A 20,119-nucleotide genomic window follows, 5' to 3' on the forward strand; every position below is an offset into this window, starting at 1 on the left:
CAACGCGGACGGACGGGCGGCTTGCTATCGTCGCGACCGCGCTGGCTGCCAAGCCGCCGCCCGGTGGAACCGTGTGGGCGGAGACTTTCAAAGCGATGGGGCCGGGCCAACCCAACAACAAGCCAAGTACCACTTCCTTTCTTACTTTCTGTTTTTTTTTGCGGGCGGAGACTTTCTTACTTTCTGTTGAGAGCAAGAGCAGGAGCAAGAGCAATAGCAAAGCGGAGACTGGATCATCACAAGGACATGAGCCCATCCAAAGCCGTGACCAGTAGCCATAACCTGCTCCATTAACACCCACACCCGCAGAGAAATAAGACACCACCGGCTCGGGCTCTGGTAATCAGGCAGGCTCAATCAGTGGGAATAAGTTGATGATCTGTCGTCTCTAAGCCGCCCGCCACGACGCGCCATCCTCCACCACCTCCCTCTTAAAAGCCCCCGCTTCCTTGCTTCTTCAAGCCCAATTCCCCGCCCGCTCCCTCCGTCCACCGCCACCCAAGAGAGAGAGGCTCTCTAGATTCTAGCCCCGCAGCAAGCATCGGATCAAACCATCTAGTATTATTTCAGGAGGGCTCTGCCCGCCGGCGCCGCGGTTGGAAGACACAGAGATAGACGGATGTTGGGGGGCGGGAAGATGAAGGGCGGGGACGCGGTTAGCGGCGGCGGCAGCAGCAACATTAGCCCCATGGTGTCCTTCCTGCTGGGCGCCGCCGTGGCCACCGTCTGCGTCCTCTTCTTCATGTCCGCCAGCCCCGGCCGCAGCCTCGTCGACGTCGCCGCATGGAGCCACAACAACGGCACCGCCGCCCAGCACCACCACCACCTGCGCTCCGTCGCCGACGACGCCGACGCCGCCCGCAACCTCTCCGTCGTCGTCGCCGCTCCGGCACCCGCCCCCGTCCAGGTACGCACGCACCTACCATGACAATTTAATTTGTTGATTTTTCTCGCACCCATGCAACTAGTATTACTATTGCTGTTGGGTTTGAGCGTCGTTCTGCATAAATTAACTCCGGATTAATCAATTCAGACTGTATTACGAGGATCACCACTGTAGATACTTCCCCCCTCCGCGCACGTCCGTGGCGTTCCCACCGCCAGCCGATCGTTTCGTTGGTCAAATGCACTAGTAGTAGCTTAGCTAGGCTCAAGATATTTCCCATTTGCACACACGATTTTCCTCCTCCAATCAATTATTTTGTTTTCGTCAAATTGCGACAAAGGCACAAGAGCAACTGGCCAAGGTGGTGGCGCCATGCCATGCAAGCTACTAGCTACATATTCGGTGGAGGGATAATATCGGATACTAAAAACCAGAGACGCCGTTTTCATGCTAACAAAGCTATATTAAGAGAGGAGAATCCTCTTTTTGAATGGGTTGCGTGAGGCGACGGCGACCGGGTAACCAAAAGCGCGCGCGGCCTGTGTTGATCGAGTCTAGTAGTAACCAAAAGCGGTGGTGGAGCGGCGAAGACCAGCTCACGTCGGTCTCGAGGTCGACGGCGGGCGGCTATGTGTGTGTATGTGGACGTCTGCTTTCTCCGCCCTCTCTCGCCTCCAACAACCGCCCGCTCCTTTTCCTTTTCTTTCCATCCTCCCCATGTCTATGTATGTATTTTTAGTGGTATACTACAGTATACTGGGTGTCATTAGACGAACCCTAATGACTCACCACTCTCGTAGCTTCTCCCCATGATGGACAAAAAAGAAAAGCTTGTTACACGATGACAAAGGAGCTCATTACATGAGTCATCACTGTGCACGTTGCTGCTTTCAGCACTCCCGGGAAGACATAATTATTCTGCTCTGCTGTCGGCATGGCCGCCACGACGGACACGTGCCCGCCGGTTGTTGCCTCGGCAGCCGTACACGTGGCGTCCGAAACGGCTAGTAGTTCTGTTGCTGAGACTGATCGGACGGCCCTTCTTGCTGCAGGGTGGGGACCACCCGCGCTTACACCTCGCAGTGTTCTTGGAGTAGTACATACAGGCACAGCAGCATGGGAGCATGTCTCTCTCTCTCTCTCTGACATACAAAATCTATTTTCGTGATAGGAATACAGGCTTGCATGTGACCACCGATCATTAGGTCGCACATGTGCAGCTGCAGGCCAGTCCATGGAGAGAAAAAAACTGTTTTTGAGAACTACAGCAGTACAAATTTAATTTGCTATAAGCTTAAGCTAGTCCCGGCATGGCCGTCAGGCCTGCATTCATTTGCCCGCGCGTCCAAATCTGTCCATGCATAAATGCTCACAACTCTCCGAACTTAATTTCCTTGTCCCTTACGATCAATGTTGGACGAACAATGCAGGCGTCGCCGTACGGGGACCTGGAGGAGGTGCTGGCGCGGGCGGCGACGGCGGACCGGACGGTGATCATGACGCAGATCAACGCGGCGTGGACCAAGCCGGGCTCGCTGCTGGACCTCTTCTTCGAGAGCTTCCGCACCGGGGAGGGCGGCGTGGCGCGCCTGCTCGACCACCTCGTCATCGTCACCATGGACCCGGCGGCGTACGCGGGGTGCCAGCTCGTGCACCCGCACTGCTACTTTCTCAGGACGACCGGCGTCGACTACCGCGGCGAGAAGTTCTTCATGAGCAAGGACTACCTCGAGATGATGTGGGGCCGCAACAAGTTCCAGCAGACCATCCTCCAGCTCGGATACAACTTCCTCTTCACGGTACGTCTTACTTTTGTTGTTTATATGCAACAACTTCATGCATGTTACTTTCAATCGATAACAGTTAGTTGAGATGTACATACAGTTGCAACAGGTTGGTTAGCTAGATTGGTTACGTGTTAGTTGGTGCGTTGCACGTTGGATCGGTGGCTCCGTGGCTGTACGGGTTTGGCCGGTCGTGCTCCGTTCAACTGTCCACAGTCTAGTCCACCGGGGTGGGCTAAGCTACTGCTTATCGTGTGGACTTTAACAATGTTGATCAATGCATGTTGCACGCTAGGTAGCCATTAGATTCTGCCGCATATGCATCGACCATGTGGAACTTGTGGCTTGTCTCCTCCGGCCGACTGAAACATTTATGAGTATAGTTCATCTTGCTTTTGATCTTGATCGCTAATACTAATGTTCAAAACGCTGGCCATGCAGGACGTGGACGTGATGTGGTTCCGTGACCCGTTCAAGCACATCTCCATGGGGGCGGACATCGCCATCTCCAGCGACGTCTTCATGGGGGACCCCTACAGCCTCGGCAACTTCCCCAACGGCGGCTTCCTCTTCGTGCGCTCCTGCAACAAGACCATCGAGTTCTACCGCCACTGGCAGGCCGGCCGCTACCGCTTCTTCGGCAAGCACGAGCAGGACGTGTTCAACCTCATCAAGCACGACATGACGGACCGCCTCGGCGTCGCCATCCAGTTCCTCGACACCACCTACATCAGCGGCTTCTGTCAGCTCAGCAGGGACCTCAACAAGATCTGCACCCTGCACGCCAACTGCTGCGTCGGGCTCGGGGCCAAGCTGCATGATTTGAGGAATGTGCTGGACGTGTGGAGGAACTACACGGCGGCGCCGGTGCCCGACAAGAGGGCCGGCAAGTTCCAGTGGAAGGTGCCCGGGATATGCATCCACTGATCCAACTCATGGATGAGTTGGTTGCCCATTCTTTCTGTTCTTCTTGCTTCGCCTTCTCCTTCTCGTGGAAAGAGAGGGAGGGGATTGAGAGGGTCAGCATCGATCGATTGATTCATTTTGTGAAATCATTTCAGCTAGATGATTATTACTCCCTCTGTAAACTAATATAAGAGCGTTTAGATCACTGAAGTAGTGATTTAAACGCTCTTATATTAGTTTACGGAGGGAGTAGTAAGTTATTATACTATATATGTACACAAACATACACAGAGTAGCAGTACTCCAGTATGCGTGCAGCACATGCATGCATGTATGCTGGTCCTGGCCGACCCTCCCTGGCCTGTAATTAAAGATGAATGAGTAAAGCAGTAGCCTGTTTATGCACCACAAGTGTTGTTTTCTTGATGATACGTACTACACTCGAATGCAAGCAGAAACACAGATTAAACTAACTTCACTGACGACCTTGGCAGGAAAACAGGTGTTGTTTAATTGAGGGAAAACATAAGTCTCACTAGCACAAATGCCCGTGCGTTGCAACGGGAAAAAAAATAACACTACGAACATGACTGGCATATTCGCTACAACATAGACATGGGTATCTCATCCATGACATAATCATCACATAAGCACTGGGCTGTATATCTCCACTCGGTGATGAGATCAGACATCACTTGCACGCCCTTACCCTAATAAGCATAGCTCAAGAACCCTCTCTGCCGGTCCATGTCCTCAATTTCAACACGCCTTTTATCCTCCAACGATGGCTTACGGATGTTAAATAACAATTATGATAAAATAAATTAGAGACCTATATTTACAGCCCATCTCACATCAAAAATGATATAGGAAGATGTAAAATACATCATTTGGAAAATATTGTCTAGATTGTTATGCTGTTTAGAATTATTATTAAGAACTTTATAAAGTAAGTAAAGTTGAATTAGCAAGTTGGATGGAAATTGTACACTGTAATTTCATGTCCCAACAGTCCAACTTAGACGGCTCCATTAAATATATATATATAGTGTCCGAACAAATTATACACTGTAATTTGAAGTACAGATTAGACTGATGCATCAAATATGATGTACATCTAAAGTCTGAATTGTTCTCCTTTTAAGACATCTATGAACATTCAATAGACATTTTAGTTCCATAGCCCAAGACAAATTGTCAGTCATGAACCCTAAGAAACGGGACCAAGGAGTCATATTGAACGTCAAAATTGAAAGATGAAACGTTACGGTACATACGTGTAGCTCTGGGGCCATGTTATATTACATACGTGTGAAGCCACCCAGCAGCCAACAAACCAAATTGATCTGTCAGAAGTAGATCCCAAACGAATCAGCATCACCTGTAAATCAAACCGGGGGTTTCTTCCAGAGTGTATATGTCACAGCACCGAAACAGCACACACTCCACAATGTTAGTACCAGAATCCCGTGCATCCATATTTTGCGGAGGCGGCGAGGTGCTCGTCCACGGCTAGCCGTCGATGGCATCCAGTGCGTGACTGCATCCACGGCAAGTCGTTTCGACGACCATGACAGCAACGTCCTTTACTCCTTCCCTGACTTCTCTCGGGCACCATCATCGGTGGACGGTGAGAAGGACCAACACTTCACGGCCTAGCTGCAGAACTTGAAGTCATGGCCGAAAGCGCTTGCAGAGAACCGGCTGAGCACGCATATTATAGACCTGGGAACACAAAATCCGTATCTTAGTTCTTAACTTCTTATAGCATGTAAAATATCTTTGCTTGGTTGTAGCTTTGACCAAATCACCAGAAGAATGGGCACATTGCAGCGTGAGTGCAGATTAGCATTTATTTTAAGTGCCATTATGTTGGCCTTTGAAGGTACGGTTTGATCGGATTTTAGTTTGAGAATTCTACAAAAATATACTATCTTAAATCCCATTGTTACCCCTCAAAAAAATCTCAGTGTAATGAAAATCTATATAAGAAAAGCTATGCATCTAGGAACATGCAGCGTCCCTTCTGAATAATTATTAGATAACTAAACTGTTAACAGAAGGATGTAAGTGCACAGAGAGAAGGACATGATCAGCAATGGAAAAAGCAAATGTGCACATAGTAAATAACCTTATGTAGTTAGACTATACACTAAGAGAATCTGGAACAAAACGATTCGCAAAATGTACAAAAACGTAACTCTACAGCCTCCAGTGCAGGCTACAAAAACTTAAAATCCCTATGTTCTCTTCATGAAAATGCCCGTGTGTTGTAGTAGTCCGTCAAGGAAAAAAATATGTCCTACATTCTGTCAGCTTCCTGCAGAAGTACGAGTAAGAGATAGGCAATGCGATGGAAAAGATGAGTTCAGAGAAGGGAAAGGAACAACTGACCCCGTCGTTTACCACGCAAATACCTGTTTCACTGCCACCCATACAGTGGACTCCACCGGAGCATGGCACAGCCTAGTTGAACAATGACGCAAGTTTTTAGCAGATCAGTGGCCGGGATGGGCGGGAGCAGTAGCCAGGGATTACAGAGGCTAAGTGTATTTGTCGACATACTGTGAGTTACCAGTTTCCGACAGTGTGGAGGAAGCTGAAGCCCGGGCAGCCCTGGTTCGGCTGCATGCTCTGGCAAAAAATTTCAGAGGACCCGTGGAGCTTGAGAGGGCTAATGCTCATTTCTAGAGGAAAATAATATCAGATTTCTAAGTGAACTATAATCCCATGTAGGTATGGTTGTAGAACAAAGAACATATTACACATCGATGTAGTCCCTTCCTCCTCACAGAACTAAACAAAAGAACACACAGGAGTAAAATTATAATAACTGAATAAAAGAACACACTGGACTGATTTAAATTATGAATTGGACAGAAACATTTTCATGGTTGCCTAGCAAATGAAAATAGCATCTTATCATATATTGGGTCTTCAACAGAATCAAATACATGGTCAGAGTGTTCCTGAGATTGATGGTTTTTGAACTCTGTTCCTTGACAACATGGCCCCTGCTTGCTTACTTTTGGATCGGATAGACAACCAAATCCTAAGTTTTTTTTACTTTCACTTTGCAATTTATTATATGCAGCAGGACACTATGGTACTACAATTTCCATTAAAGTAGCTACAAAAGGCCCCTAGTCAACATATTAACATGAAACTGACATGTTTCTGTGAACATCTCAAATCTGGTGGACTTGATGCCTAAGATATTTTCAACACGAATTGGTTCAATTTCTTTTATAAACTCAGGTTCAAAACTATCGCTTCTTAACAACATTTTCTGTACTTGTTCACTGCCAAATTATTCAGTATATTGTCAACTGAAAATAGACTAAACATCTGTGATTGCTGCCTGCAGTCAGTTTTCCTTAAGAAAGAAGAAATGATATGGAATTTTGGTCTACTGAGCTTTCTTATTAATGAAAAAGAGGCATCTTTGAGAAAAAATAGCAATAGCATTCATCATCTAGTAGGGATGAATGACACGGGTGCCTTTAATATTCTTGCGGAATTTCTATGATGATTTCAGTAAAATTTCAGATTTTAGAAAGTACGAACGAGACAAAACTTTAAATATTTAATGTTTATGACTTTTTTGTTTGATGAAACCAGTAGAAAATATATTCTATATAAGTGGGAACAGGTCCAGAACGAGGCCCGTAAGAAACTACTTTCTGTTTCTTTCCCGTGCCTGTATAAGTGCGGAAGTATGCTATTATAAGTATTACCGAATGGCAAAAATCTGGCACAAGAATATTATGTTATTGAGGGTTCAGGTATAAGCATATGAGATAGATCATCCAAATTTGTGAACAAATACTTCTGGTGAGCTTAGAATCAATTAAGCTATTGAGATTGATAATGTAGTGTCAAGATTTTAACAGAGAAAGCATCATTGTATTGGTAATGAAGGGGGAAAGGCATCAAAGAGAACACCTACAGAAGGATTAATGGAACCTGACTACTGGTCCCTTCTTTTGTTTTTCATGATTGCAGAAGCTTAAGTACTTGAGCAATCTAGAAAAAAATACTAAAACTACTTACGAATCCCCTGCACCTCTATCAAGATAAATCATACTGTAGGTGTTGGCATCTATGATCATTCCCCTAGTCATATTCTGCAACTCCAATCACACATATAAGATAAGCTTTCTGTTCACATACTAACAGAAGTGTAGCTTCTATGAATCTACTTCAAGTACTGTAGACTTGAATCAACGTCTAGACTTGAATCAACTTTCAGAATTGAATTAATGCGCACAAAATCAAGAGAGTGATCTAATCGCTCTTATATTTCTTTACGGAGGGAGTAGTAGTTGATGATAAATGCAAAATACTTGATCAAGACTGTTGCAACTCCTGTACCAATTTTTTGTGAACCTCTTCAAGCTGTTATAATATGAAGATTTATTATATATATTTTCACAGCCAACCAATTATGTATACCTTAAGCCAATTAACTACAGAGATTTAGGGTGAAACCATATAACATTGTTCTGAACCACTAATGCAAACCTTCAACCAATTAAGTACAGTGATTTAGAGTGGAACCATATAGCACTGGTATTTGTCAAATAACAACTGTTCTTCCTAGATAAAATTTAGCTAGCTTTATCACCTTTGATTGCTACTTCCAAAATAGTCAATTAAATTACCTCTCTGCCATCACCATGATATTAGTTTAACTTTTCCTAACATACAGTAGTTGTTCTTCCTAGATACAAATTTAGCTAGACTTATCACATTTGATCGCTACTTCTAATTATTATTTTCCTGAGGAACATCCTGTAATGAGGACAGGAGGGTGTTTTAGGAATTGACTTGTTTAGAGCTTAAGTAGTAGTTGATGACAGATGCAAATTGATTACACTGTAGTACGTGCCTCAGTCCTCAGGTAGACGAAGTTCCGGCGGACAGCGGAGTACGTGCAGACGGATTTCCGGTGAAGTCCACGGTGTGTAAAGCGATGTCGGAAACTTGCGACACGACGATGATCCAAATAACTGCAGATTATTCCAGAGTTAGAACACACAGAATTATTTAACCTTGCAATTAGAATAAGCATAGATGGCGAAGTACAAGATGGCGAAGAAGGCCGCAAAGCGAGCTGTTGGTGAAGCAAGGGGTCGGGCATATGAGGACCTCTACCAACGATTAGGCACGAAGGAAGGTGAAAGGGACATCTATAAGATGGCTAAGATCCGGGAGAGGAAGACGAGGGATATTGGCCAAGTCAAATGCATCAAGGACGGAGCAGGCCAACTCTTGGTGAAGGACGAAGAGATTAAGCATAGATGGCGGGAGTACTTCGACAAGCTGTTCAATGGGGAGAATGAGAGTTCTACCATTGAACTGAATGACTCCTTTGATGAGACCAGCATGCATTTTGTGCGGCGCATCCAGGAGTCTGAGGTGAAGGAGGCTTTAAAAAGGATGAAAGGAGGCAAGGCGATGGGCCCTGATTGTATCCCCATTGAGGTGTGGAAAGGTCTCGGGGACATAGCGATAGTATGGCTAACCAAGCTTTTCAACCTTATTTTTCGGGCAAACAAGATGCCGGAAGAATGGAGACGGAGTATAGTAGTACCAATCTTCAAGAACAAGGGGGATGTTCAGAGTTGTACTAATTACCGTGGAATTAAGCTGATGAGCCATACAATGAAGCTATGGGAGAGAGTCATTGAGCACCGCTTAAGAAGAATGACAAGCGTGACCAAAAATCAGTTTGGTTTCATGCCTGGGAGGTCGACCATGGAAGCCATTTTCTTGGTACGACAACTTATGGAGAGATATAGGGAGCATAAGAAGGACTTGCATATGGTGTTCATTGACTTGGAGAAGGCCTATGATAAGATACCGCGGAATGTCATGTGGTGGGCCTTGGAGAAACACAAAGTCCCAGCAAAGTACATTACCCTCATCAAGGACATGTACAATAATGTTGTGACAAGTGTTCGAACAAGTGATGTCGACACCGATGACTTCTCGATTAAGATAGGACTGCATCAGGGGTCAGCTTTGAGCCGTTATCTTTTTGCATTGGTGATGGATGAGGTCACAAGGGGTATACAAGGAGATATCCCATGGTGTATGCTCTTTGCGGATGATGTGGTGCTAGTTGATGATAGTCGGACGGGGGTAAATAGGAAGTTAGAGTTATGGAGACAAACCTTGGAATCGAAAGGGTTTAGGCTTAGTAGAACTAAAATCGAGTACATGATGTGCGGTTTCAGTACTACTAGCTGTGAGGAGGAGGAGGTTAGCCTTGATGGCCAGGTGGTACCTCGGAAGGACACCTTTCGGTATTTGGGGTCAATGTTACAGGAGGATGGGGGTATTGATGAAGATGTGAACCATCGAATCAAAGCCGGATGGATGAAGTGGCGCCAAGCTTCTGGCATTCTCTGTGACAAGAGAGTGCCACAAAAGCTAAAAGGCAAGTTCTACAGGACGGCGGTTCGACCCGCAATGTTGTATGGCGCGGAGTGTTGGCCGACTAAAAGGCGACATGTTCAACAGTTAGGTGTGGCGGAGATGCGTATGTTGAGATGGATGTGTGGCCACACGAGGAAGGATCAAGTCCGGAATGATGATATACGAGATAGAGTTGGGGTAGCACCAATTGAGGAGAAGCTTGTCCAACATCGTTTGAGATGGTTTGGGCATATTCAGCGCAGGCCTCCAGAAGCTCCAGTGCATAGCGGACGGCTAAAGCGTGCGGAGAATGTCAAGAGAGGGCGGGGTCGACCGATTTTGACATGGGAGGAGTCCGTTAAGAGAGACCTGAAGGATTGGAGTATCGACAAAGAGCTAGCTATGGACAGGGGTGCGTGGAAGCTTGCTATCCATGTGCCAGAGCCATGAGTTGGTTGCGAGATCTTATGGGTTTCACCTCTAGCCTACCCCAACTTGTTTGGGACTAAAGGCTTTGTTGTTGTTGTTGTTGCAATTAGAATACAAAGGGTTCAGTGATGTCTTTTTCCATTGATGACAGATGCAAATCATCTGGATATGAATTGGGTAGTATTTATTATTAGGTTTAGATACATTGATTGATGGGACTGTAGCAATAACAAAAACCTTTAGTAGCAAGATACATCTCTGTTCTCTATCTAAATGTGCATAAATCAGTAGCATCATACATCATACGAGAAGCACCATACATTTATGTAAATGTGAAGCAATCGACACTTCTCTCTATGCCTTCTCTATCACTCTGCTCTCTCTCTCTCTTCTTCACCTATCTCTTTTTTTATCCACAAGAGCAGATCAGTAGTCGTTGGACCCTGTCTCTCATCTCTGCTCTCTCTCTCTCTCTCTTTCTAGCAGTAGCGGCCAGTAGCAGTTCCATCAATCCCTCTATCTAAATGTGCAGCAATCATCATCTCTCTCTCTGCTCTCTCAATCTCTCATCTCTCTGCTCTCTCTCATCCTCAACTACCTCACCAGCAACAGCGTCCAGCATGCCCTCTGCTCTTTCCCTAGAGCAAGAACTCCTCACAAACCCGGTTCAACCAAGGCTGCAGCACCACCCTTGTATCCACCACAGAAGTGACCTATCCCCTATGCAGCACCAAGAGAAGGGGGCCGGATCGAGATCAATCACACACAGAGAGAGATGAGGGGGAGGAGATCCGACAGGGAGGCGACAAGGGTGACGGGCAACACCGAGGCACGCTTCTGCTCCAAATTCTGGGAGGAAGATGGAAGCGGGGGAGGCCAAGAAGGAAGGAGGGACAAACCTGGGGCCGCCGGAGACGCGCCGGCGAAGCCCTGCCCGAAACCCTAGCCACAGGGGTGGGGTTGCAAGCGGGAGGTAGAGGACGGGAGCGGAGAATCTGGACGGAGGGGAGGGAGGCCCGGACCGTGGGTAGCTCGGGGGCGTGTTGCGCGTCGCCCGAGGTCGCCGGAAGCAGCCGGTGTGGGTGGCGGCGGCGGCGATGACTCCATGGGTGAGAGGGAGTGGAGGCGAGCCCGTGCTCCTTCTGTGCTCTATTTTTTCTTCACAAATCTGCTTGGACCGCGGGTTGAATACACCAAACAACAGGTTGTTTTCTGCAAAAACGAAACGTTTTCCCAGAGTCACTTTAAAAGGGACTGCGGGTTGAATTCGCAAAAACTGAGGGACTTTTCTGCAAAAGTGACGACGACTTATGACCAGAAACAGTAGCTGCTTTATTATTATATATTAGGAAAAGATTAGGGAAAGATTTTTAAGGAAAGAGGTAATAAAATCCAGTCTCACAGAATTCGAATGGGCTAGTTTCTTTTTTTTTCCTTTTTGAAACAAACATCAAGGCCTTTATTCTTCAAGAATGTTCAAAGGTACAATGAGTTAATTGCACCATTGGTACACAAACTTGTCCCCGATGCTCACTTTAGTCCACAATCTCGTAGACACGAAAAACGGCTACATCAACTTGTTAAACACGCTCAGTTTAGTACAAAAACAGATTAGAGGACGGCTGGAGCCGTCGCGTGGCATGTTGACTCAGCAAGTATTTTTCTAAAACCCCACTGTATGTTCTCGGATGCCGCTTGGCATGCTGACTCAGCAAGTATTTTTCTAAAACCCCACTGTATGTTCTCGCATGCCGCGTGGCATGCTGACTCAGCAAGTATTTTTCTAAAACCCCACTGTATGTTCTCGCATGCCGCGTGGCATGCTGACTTAGCAAGTATTTTTCTAAAACCCCATTGTATGTTCTCGCATGTCGCGTGTTCTCCCATTGCTATATTTGCACTTAGCCCCCCCCCCCCGACTAGTCAAAGATCACAATTCCCCTCTCGCGTGCCTCACTCTTTATTAAATCCTAGGCCAGCGATTTCTGGCTGACAGCGCCGCCTCGTCCACCGGGCCAGCAACGGCGGCATGGGTGTGCGTCGGCGTCGAGCTGTCGCGGGCTTCACCGATAGCCGCACGTCGGTGATGGCTTGCGGCAAAGAACCAATGCTCGGGTCAAGTCGGACGGCGGCCGACAATGGAGCTCTCGACGACGATGAGTGGAAGGTGACCGCAATTGCCTACTGGGGCGATGTTGTGAAGGTAAAATTTCATTTTTTTCTCAGTCACTAGCTAGTCAGTTGCATGTCTTGTCTTCTGGGTGGGATTTGAGCTAGTCATTTGCACTAAAATTATTTTAGGAGGATGATGGGACGATGCATAAGATGTTTAATGTGACGCCTCGCTACAAATTTGGTCCTAAATTCAATGGTTTGGAGACGAAGTCAAAAGAGACTTGTGGTCACTGGAAAACTCCTGCTCGACGTGTGTGTAGTGATATTCATGACATGAGCAGAAGGTTTCTTGGTTGCCAATATGTGGTAAATGCAATATTTGTTAATCTGTAACTTGTTGTTATTTAAAAATGTTAATATGATGAAAATTGAAATCACTTCAGGACCACATAGCATGTGATTATGTGAAATGGTTGGACAAGGACTGGACTGAAAGTGCTAGAGCTGCCATCTCTGATCTTGCAAGTGAGAAGATGCAACTATTGAAAAAGGAGAGCAAGATCCAGAAATTAGAATTTGAGAAGAAGATGCACAAGGAAGAACTGAAGAGGAGGGACAAGAAGGAGCTTTATTTTGCTTTTGTAGTGTTTTTTGTTGTTGTCATGTATGCAATGGGTTTCAGAATGTAAGGTTTGAGTGTACTGTCAGTTGTTCAGACTAGCCAAGTTTGGAAGTAATGCAATGCTCCTGTCTATTTCAATATATCTTGTCTTGCCTTGCTGAATTGTCAAAGACAGTACAAAATATTGTAGTATTGCATTTTGATAGGAATAAATTGAGCTATAATCAGGACAAGATCAAAGATCAAGTTTGCTACAGGATGGAAACGTCCAGAAAACTGACGTATGCCATTGAAACTGATAAATAGGTTCACACTTGTTGGCATAAGTTTACTACAATGATAACTAGTTTCACACATCCTCGCATGAAAACTGATCTTTCCAAGAGCATCTACACTGATCTAGCACAATGATCTTAACAAGATCTATTTGAAACCAAAATGGGACAATTGGGTGCATATTACAAAATGTGTGCCTCACATATCAAGCTAACCTAGTCAATGACCTGGGATTGCTGGGTGCCACCATGTTCCTGGGACTGCCGAGTGATGCCTCCCCTTCCAAAGCACAGATTATAAAGGGTTGTGTTGGTGTAGCCTCTCCCCCTTCCTAAAGATCATCTTCCCTTGTTTGACAAGAAACCTCTCCCCATAGTTGTAGCTCCCCTTGCCCACCTCTACCAATAGGAGTCGCTGCTCTCCCCCCTGCTTGAGAACTTGCAACATTGCTTCTGTTTCCACCCCTAGTTGATGTGCCTCTTCTAAGTCCAAGTGACCTTCCTCTAGTAGTTGCAGTGGTCACTCTCCTTAGTTCTGGCAGTTGATCTCTATGGGCAACAACAAACTGTGACTCCTGAGGCATAGGACCATGCTGTATCTAACATCTTCTTCCCGCTTCAAACTGCAATTGACAGTAATGATGAAATACAAACAATGGATATCTGATGGAAATTCAAGTCAAGAATTTTGAAGGTGATTTACTTGCACTAGTAGAAAAAGGGTCAAATGTGAAGCACATTAGTGCCGGTTTGAATTTGAGCCGACACTAATGTGACCATTAGTGCCGGTTCCAACGGCTAGGCGGGCGGGCATCATTAGTACCGGTTCGTGGGCAACCTTTAGTACCGGTTCATGCCACGAACCGGTACTAATGAGGTTGTGTCAGGCTATGGTCAGGCTGGGGCCCCCACGAAGACCTTTAGTACCGGTTCATGCCACGAACCGGTACTAATGAGGCTGTGTCAGGCTATGGTCAGGCTGGGGCCCCCACGAAGACCTTTAGTACCGGTTCATGCCCTGAACCAGTACTAGAGTTTCTTAGTAAGCTGATTTTTATCCCACCTCGCCAAGAGAGAGGCAGTATGAGCGGTTCATAAGCCGTGAGTGCATAGACAATGACGAAGAGTTGCAATGCTCACCTGCATGTTGATTAGCTTCAAGCCTTGCGGAATAGTATAGATTGCACTGAGCTATGTGCAGTGCAGTCTACACTATTCCGAATGGCTTGAAGCAAATTAACCAGCATTGCACCTCTTTTTTATTTTTAATAACTTATTTGAACTCCGGACTTCTTTTGTGTTCAGTATGCAGCATTCAAAGCGACGTCATCAATTTCCAACATGTTCTGACATTATTTGTTGTTTTTCGGTCATTTACCTAATTGTTTAGAGAGCTAAATGACCATGAAATTGAAAATCACTACAAAATGAATTCTGAAAATGTTGAAACTTGGCATGGTATCATCATTTCACCCGCATAGCATGTGCAAAAGAGTAGAGAGGGTCACGGCAAAAACTGGACGCACTTCATGTACAAACTGGACAAACTCTTTCGGAGTATCAGAGTTTCGGACGAGAACTCATCTGTTACACGGGCACTTCAATGTTTTTTAAACTTATTTGAACTCCGGACTTCTTTTGTGTTCAGTATGCAGCATTCAAAGCGATGTCATCAATTTCCAACATGCTCTGACATCATTTGTTGTTTTTCGGTCATTTATCTAATTGTTTAGAGAGCTAAATGACTGTGAAATTGAAAATAACTACAAAATGAATTCTGAAAATGTTGAAACTTGGCATGGTATCATCATTTCACCCGCATAGCATGTGCAAAAGAGTAGAGAGGGTCACGGCAAAAACTGGACCCACTTCATGTACAAACTGGACAAACACTTTCGGAGTATCAGGGTTTCGGACGAGAACTCATCTGTTACACGGGCACTTCAATGTTTTAATAACTTATTTGAACTCCGGACTTCTTTTGTATTCAGTATGCAGCACTCAAAGCGACGTCATGAATTTCCAACATGTTCTGACATCATTTGTTATTTTTCGGTCATTTACCTAATTGTTTAGAGAGCTAAATGACCGTGAAATTGAAAATCACTACAAAATGACGTCTGAAAATGTTGAAACTTGGCATGGTATCATCATTTCACCTGCATAGCATGTGCGAAAGAGTAGAGAGGGTCACGGCAAAAACTGGACGCACTTCGTGTACAAACTGGAAATAGAAGAAAAGAAATAATGCAGAAAAGAAAAAAAACTATTATTTTCTGCATCCGCCGCCGCGCCCATCCCCGTCGTCACCCGCCGCCGCCCGTACGCCGCCGCCCCCCGCTCGTACACACACACACACACCACACACACCACACACACACACACACACACACACATTGTTTTTACTTATTTTCTTTTTTCTGTTGTTTAGATTAATGTTAGATAAATTATGTAGATAATAATGTTAAATGTTAATGTTAGATCAATTATATGGAAAAGATGTTAAATATTAATGTCAAATATATTTATATGAATTAGAACAAGTTGAACTAGTTGAATTAGTATAGCTAGATATTAATTAGGTATATATATGAGATTTGAATTAGTTGAATTAATATAACTAGTTTATTTTTAGTATGAAAATTAATAAAACAAGTTTATTTTTAGTAAGAAAATTTAGGTATATGAGATTTGATGATCTAATCAAAATATTACTATATAGAACTACCTACTTTATTTTAGTAAGAAATTAATAGAACTAGTTTATTTTTAGTAAATGCTTAGTTGAATTAATAGAACTAGTTTATTTAGTTGAATTAATAAAACTAGTATGTGTTTAATGTTTCACCTATATATAAACATATATGTTAGATATTAGATATAAATTATATGTTAGATATATATTTAATTTAGTTATATGAGATTTCATTATCTAATTAACATTTTATTATATAGAACTAGCTACCTTATTTTTAGTAAGAAAATTAATAGAACTAGTTTAGTAGAATTAATTAGTTGAACTAGTTAGTTGAATTAGTCCAATTAATTAGGTATATTCTTCGTAAGTGCTTAATTGAATTAGTTCAATTAATTAGTTGAACTAGTTGAATTAACAGAATTAGTTGAATTAATAGAACTAATAAGTGTTTAATGTTTCACCTATGAACATAGGAATGTCGTCTGACGACGAACACGATTTCATTATGTGCGAATACTATGAAGACCAGCGCGGCCTGTGCGGCAGAAATTTTCTAGTTGATGATAGACGCTTCAGCATCAAGCTGGATGAGAACTTCGAAGTGGATACAGTAAGTCACAACGACAAGTCTTTTTTCGTAATTAAGCATGACTTATGCTTCATTTGCTTCACCTTTTAAATTTAATTTTTCACTATTCTACTAGCGTATCCCCTGCCATGCAAGAATTTTTGTCTTGGATAAGATAGGTTTTAGTCCTAACGAAACTATGGAGGTAAAAAGAGTTACTTGAAGACCGAACATGGTTATACCTTCAACGTCAAATTATACAATGCAGACACATACACCTATTTTGAACGCAAAACTTGGCAAGCACTATGCAAGGCTTATGCATTTGAGCCTGATATGGTTATCACCTTTGATATTCGTCCGGAAGATGATATTGAAGGTAATAGAGACATCTGGGTCGATGTGCAGACGCCTCCAGTTCTACCATTATGTGAGTTTCGCAACCATATTTATGTCTTTGATATGAGATTATTTGAACTAGTTGAATAATTAATAGATCTCAATTTATATTGACAGCTTACTTCCAATCAAGCAAACATGTCCGGCGCTTGGTAGACAGGACCGTCCACTGTCCCGGGGCTGAACTAAACTGCGAGGAGACAAGTCATTATGTTTCATGGCTTGAGGATCTTGATGCTATCAAGACAAATTTCTTTCCTGCACTTAGAAATGTTAGTACTCAAAACGTGCGACCAATAGTGTTCGTACTAAACTATGGTCACATATATTTAGGAAAGATGGTAAGATTTCTACTATTTCTCCTCAGTGCATCTTGTGCATACATTATTGTTTTAAGCTAAACTTCATTGCTAAGTATGTTACTATACGATGTTCTTCAACAGGGACTCCCGATGAATGTTGTGCCTGATTGGATCGAGACTAAAGGTACCATGAATATTATTAGCTTACGGCCAAGATATCCTACAATGCACTTTAGTGCATTCAGGATTTCTAATAGCGAGGAATGCTTAATAATAAAAGACTGGAGCAAAATTATGAACGATCACAGAGAAGTACTAGGGGGCAGCAATCAGAAGCGCAACCCACGATTAGGAGACAGGTTCATCTGCATGCTCCAATATGATGAATCAGCAAAGCTATACATGTTCTATGCTATTTTACCTGAGAGAGAGCAGCAAGAGTGATTAATTAGCTAGTTCATGCTCTTAGTACTTGTCCTCTCATGTCCGTGTTCTTCGTCCTGAACTTAATCTCAAAGAGTGATTTGCTTTTGTGGTGTTATGAATGCTTATAATATCATTACCATGTTGAAGTCGATGATATCTTTGCTATGAAAACCGTTGGTGATGATATATATGATGCAAGAGTTTTTATATTAATTAATATGATGATGATGATGATGATGATGATGATGAGTTATTATATCATTTATGAAAGAAATTGCATATTAGTTTCAACTGGATGGATTCTAGCTAAGTGATCAAGTATATGCCATATCCATATTACCTCGATCACTTAAGTAGGTGATCAAGTATATATAATATGGATATGACATATACTTGATGACTTAGCTAGGATCCACACGCATCCAGTCAAACTAATCACCTAATGATTTAACAACTCATTATAATGTAAAACAATCACTAAATTAAATTGAAAACACAAAATTAAAGTAAAAATAAAAAATAAAACCAAAACACACCAAAACATTTAGTACCGGTTGGTGTTACCAACCGGTACTAATGTCCTACGCGCCCACGGAGCTGGCTCGTGCCACGTGGTTGCCCTTTAGCACCGGTTTGTGCTGAACCGGTACTAAAGGGGGGGCCTTTAGTGCCTACAATTTAGTGACGGTTACCGAACCGGCACTAAAGGCCCTTATGAACCGGTGCTATTGCTCGGTTCTGCACTAGTGTTGATCCATCATGTTTGACAGAAGAGTATCTTCATCCACATCTACTAGATTGTTTGCATTTTCACCTTCAGTTGCTTGCACATTTATGTACTAGAAACAAACAGTTAGCAATGGAGACACAAGAAAGATGGCACTCCAACAAACCTGGATATCATCTTCAGTAAATTCCTCTTCTTCTGCAACACCTTTTCTTTTACCAGCAGGTTTCAGATTAGGACAACCTCCTCTATTGTGCCCTGCCTCACCACAATGACCACAGTGAATGACCGTTCCATGTCTTCTCACTCTTCTGACATCCTCAATTTCTTCTGGGGCCTGTATCTTGTTCCTCTCCCTCCCGCCTTTCTTTACTTTTACTGCTGGTGCCATAACATGTATGTTATCGGTTTCTTCCAGAACTTCTTGTCTCTCATAGGCAAAATGATATGACCATATGCTTTCACATAGTATTTAAGGTTGTAGCAATCATCAACCATTGTCTGAGGCTTGATCATCTCATGCCTTGCTACATCAACTCCATGGGAACATGTGATTCCAGTTAGCTGCCATCTTTTGCAAGTGCAGGTACATGTACCTAGCTCAATTTTATATGTGTGCTCATGGCACATTACCTAAAAGATCTTACTGCCAGAAGGGTAAGCAATACAAGTTTTTGCAAAGTCCATTGATTTCTTAAGTTTCTTTGCAATTTTAGGGCATATGATCCCTATCCACCTGTCAATTGCCTCTTTCATTTTTGTGTATATCCTATTCATTATCTGGCATCTTATCTTCTCAAACATTGTCAAAATTGGCATGTCCCTTGCATCAAGTATGTAGCTGGCAAAAAGAAACCAATACAATATGTTAAATAACTGGTAGGTGAACCTTGTCGATAAGGTGGTAGGTGAACCCTAAATCACACTACTCTATGTTCATGGCTACCTAAATGTCAAGCGAAAAAGCTGATTTGATGTGACCACGTAAAAACCATGGCGAAAATTAGTCTCTGAATCGGTAAATTTCATCCATCTAACTCCCCCCAAAATCCTACCTGCCGCCTAGCTTATTTCTATCGAATTGTAGCTGGAAAAAGGTTGGGAGCGAGAACATACCATAGTTAGGAGGGTCTCTGCCGTGATCTCGAAGCACAGGCAGCATCTATGCAGACGATCGCCGGTTGGGCGGCGCCGTTTCCCGTGAAGCTCTGCTCTGTTCGCCCGGAAATAGGGGAGAGAGTTGAACACCCAGACCGCGAACTGCAAAAACAAATCCCGCCCAAACCAGCCTTAGTCGAGTCAGCATGCCACGTATCTATTTTGTACTAAACTGAATGTACTTAACAAGTTGATCCAGCCTCTTTGCGTGTCTGCGATATTGTGGACTAAAGTTAGCATTGGGGACAAGTGTGTACCAATGGTGCAATTAGCTCAGGTACAACAAAAGTGTCGAATGGGCTAGCTAGACCAGCAACATGTTTTGGGTCTTAAACTAGCATACTATTGGGCCACAAGTATCGTGCTATGTGTATGACCAATGAGGTCCATATCTTGTTTGG

At 43.8% G+C, this 20,119-nt stretch overlaps 1 protein-coding gene and 1 long non-coding RNA gene across 3 annotated transcripts; one reads left to right on the forward strand and one right to left on the reverse strand.

The window, feature by feature from the left end:
- The first annotated feature begins 296 nt into the window (after positions 1-296).
- LOC123087619 (uncharacterized protein At4g15970) lies at positions 297-3,965 on the forward strand. The gene is made up of 3 exons (XM_044509659.1): positions 297-907; positions 2,317-2,685; positions 3,112-3,965. The coding sequence occupies exons 1-3, from the start codon at positions 620-622 to the stop codon at positions 3,595-3,597; spliced, it is 1,143 nt and encodes a 380-aa protein (XP_044365594.1). The 5' UTR covers positions 297-619; the 3' UTR covers positions 3,598-3,965.
- A 623-nt stretch (positions 3,966-4,588) lies between these two features.
- On the reverse strand, positions 4,589-11,595 carry LOC123087621 (uncharacterized). Of its 2 annotated transcripts, none has more exons than XR_006441452.1 (3): positions 11,328-11,595; positions 5,037-8,588; positions 4,589-4,957 (listed from the first exon to the last, which is right to left on the reverse strand). It is a non-coding gene; the product is annotated as an uncharacterized lncRNA (long non-coding RNA). The 2 variants fall into 2 exon arrangements; XR_006441451.1 differs by lacking the exon at positions 4,589-4,957 and having other exon boundaries at positions 4,970-6,042; positions 6,142-8,588.
- Positions 11,596-20,119: the final 8,524 nt, after the last annotated feature.

Source organism: Triticum aestivum, chromosome 4A, assembly GCF_018294505.1.
Source record: "Triticum aestivum cultivar Chinese Spring chromosome 4A, IWGSC CS RefSeq v2.1, whole genome shotgun sequence".
Classification (NCBI taxonomy): domain Eukaryota; kingdom Viridiplantae; phylum Streptophyta; class Magnoliopsida; order Poales; family Poaceae; genus Triticum; species Triticum aestivum.